Genomic DNA, 1,619 nt, shown 5'->3' with positions numbered 1-1,619 from the left:
TGTAAATTAAAAATATAAGATGAAATTAATGATATTAATAAATATCAAATTTTGTATAGAATATATTGTAATCCTTACCAAATTTGGAGAGTAGTTTTCTAAAATTAGTTGACTTAACTATGATTATAATATTTGCTAATATAATATAATTTTGACCTTTAAACTTTAAATATGACACATGTCTCTAATCTAGACGTGCACTTGACGAAATGGAGGGAAGGGATAATGGAGGAGAGCCGGATCCAAAGGATGATTTGTTTTTGTTTTTTAGTCTATTTTAGAAAAGAATGATTTTTCTTTTATAATACTTTAATTTCAATTTTTCACGCGACATATTTAAGACGATAAGATTATAGGGCATTTCAATATATTAATTATAACTTTAATTTATTATCACAAGATTGAAAAATCTTTTTTATTTTCTTAAATTTTGTGTCAAATCAAACTAGATCATTCTTTTTTAAACGAAACGAGTAATAGCCAAGTTTTAAATTTAATATTATATAATTAATATAATTTTTAACACAAGCATATTATTTGAATACAAGTTAGTGGGTTCAATTGAACATATATCCAAACTTCTAGTTCCGCCTTTGATCATGATCATACTACCACTAACTACTACAGTTATTTTTATGTATATTTATTAGTCATGTACTTTGACCAACCAAAACTATGTACCTACTATTATAAATTCAAAGGATCATCCTATGTTTGTATTTCTTCTTCTTTACATAAGCTTTTCAAAAAACAAAAAAAACTCTCATTTCTTTTCTACTTTTTTATTATTTTTATAGGCATGAGTGAAACCATGCCAAATAACCCCACAAATTGGATGCAATTCTATCAACCTCAAAGATCTCCACAAACCACTATGTTCTCCGATGCCACAATTGTCACCACCACGGCCTCTTCCGTAGTCAGTGCTCCAGATCACCACCAACACCAACACCAACACCAACACGGCACCGGGCCATCTGACGGGCGTGTTTCCAAGCCCATCAGACGGCGATCAAGGGCTTCTAGGCGAACACCAACCACCGTGTTGAACACGGATACTACAAATTTCCGTGCCATGGTGCAACAGTTCACTGGTGGATCTGTTGCACCATCGCAGGGGGCCTACTTGGGTTTCGGACCCAATAATCAGCAAATTATGAACCCGAATACTTATAATATCCAATTTCAAGCGCAGCCAGTGCCGCAAAACCAATTGCCTTACATGTTCAGTACATTGGGCAGTTCTACTACTCGACCATCTCCTGCTGCTCAAGGTCGTGCTGGTAATTTTCTCCATAGTTCTTCTCCTTCTAATGAGAACAAGTCGGAAAATAACTTCACGTTCTGATTACTTAAAAAAAGAGAAATTGACATAAATAGTCCTTCAATTTTACCCGACTTTGTGATTCCGTCGTTTTCACTACATTAATATCGGTGCTCAGTACCTGTACATAGCCCCCAACAATATCCTTCCTCGTTGGTTCATTTTATATTTTATATTAGTCTAGTTTAAATTTAAATTTTGTCGTATTAATCAGTTGTAATTTTCTTCATATCTTTATTTCTTTCCTTTTGACAAAATACTGTTATTTGGAGTAATAGAGGTTTTTTTTTTTATA

At 33.0% G+C, this 1,619-nt stretch overlaps 1 protein-coding gene across 1 annotated transcript; it reads left to right on the top strand.

The window, feature by feature from the left end:
• The first annotated feature begins 655 nt into the window (after positions 1 to 655).
• LOC102597894 (VQ motif-containing protein 22-like) lies at positions 656 to 1,619 on the top strand. The gene has a single exon (XM_006357804.2). It carries the CDS (start codon positions 800 to 802, stop codon positions 1,346 to 1,348), a length of 549 nt encoding a protein of 182 aa, XP_006357866.1. The 5' UTR covers positions 656 to 799; the 3' UTR covers positions 1,349 to 1,619.

The sequence above is a fragment of the Solanum tuberosum genome, unplaced genomic scaffold (assembly GCF_000226075.1).
Source record: "Solanum tuberosum cultivar DM 1-3 516 R44 unplaced genomic scaffold, SolTub_3.0 scf00250, whole genome shotgun sequence".
Lineage (NCBI taxonomy): Eukaryota > Viridiplantae > Streptophyta > Magnoliopsida > Solanales > Solanaceae > Solanum > Solanum tuberosum.
This window is presented reverse-complemented; position numbering and strand designations above follow the sequence as displayed.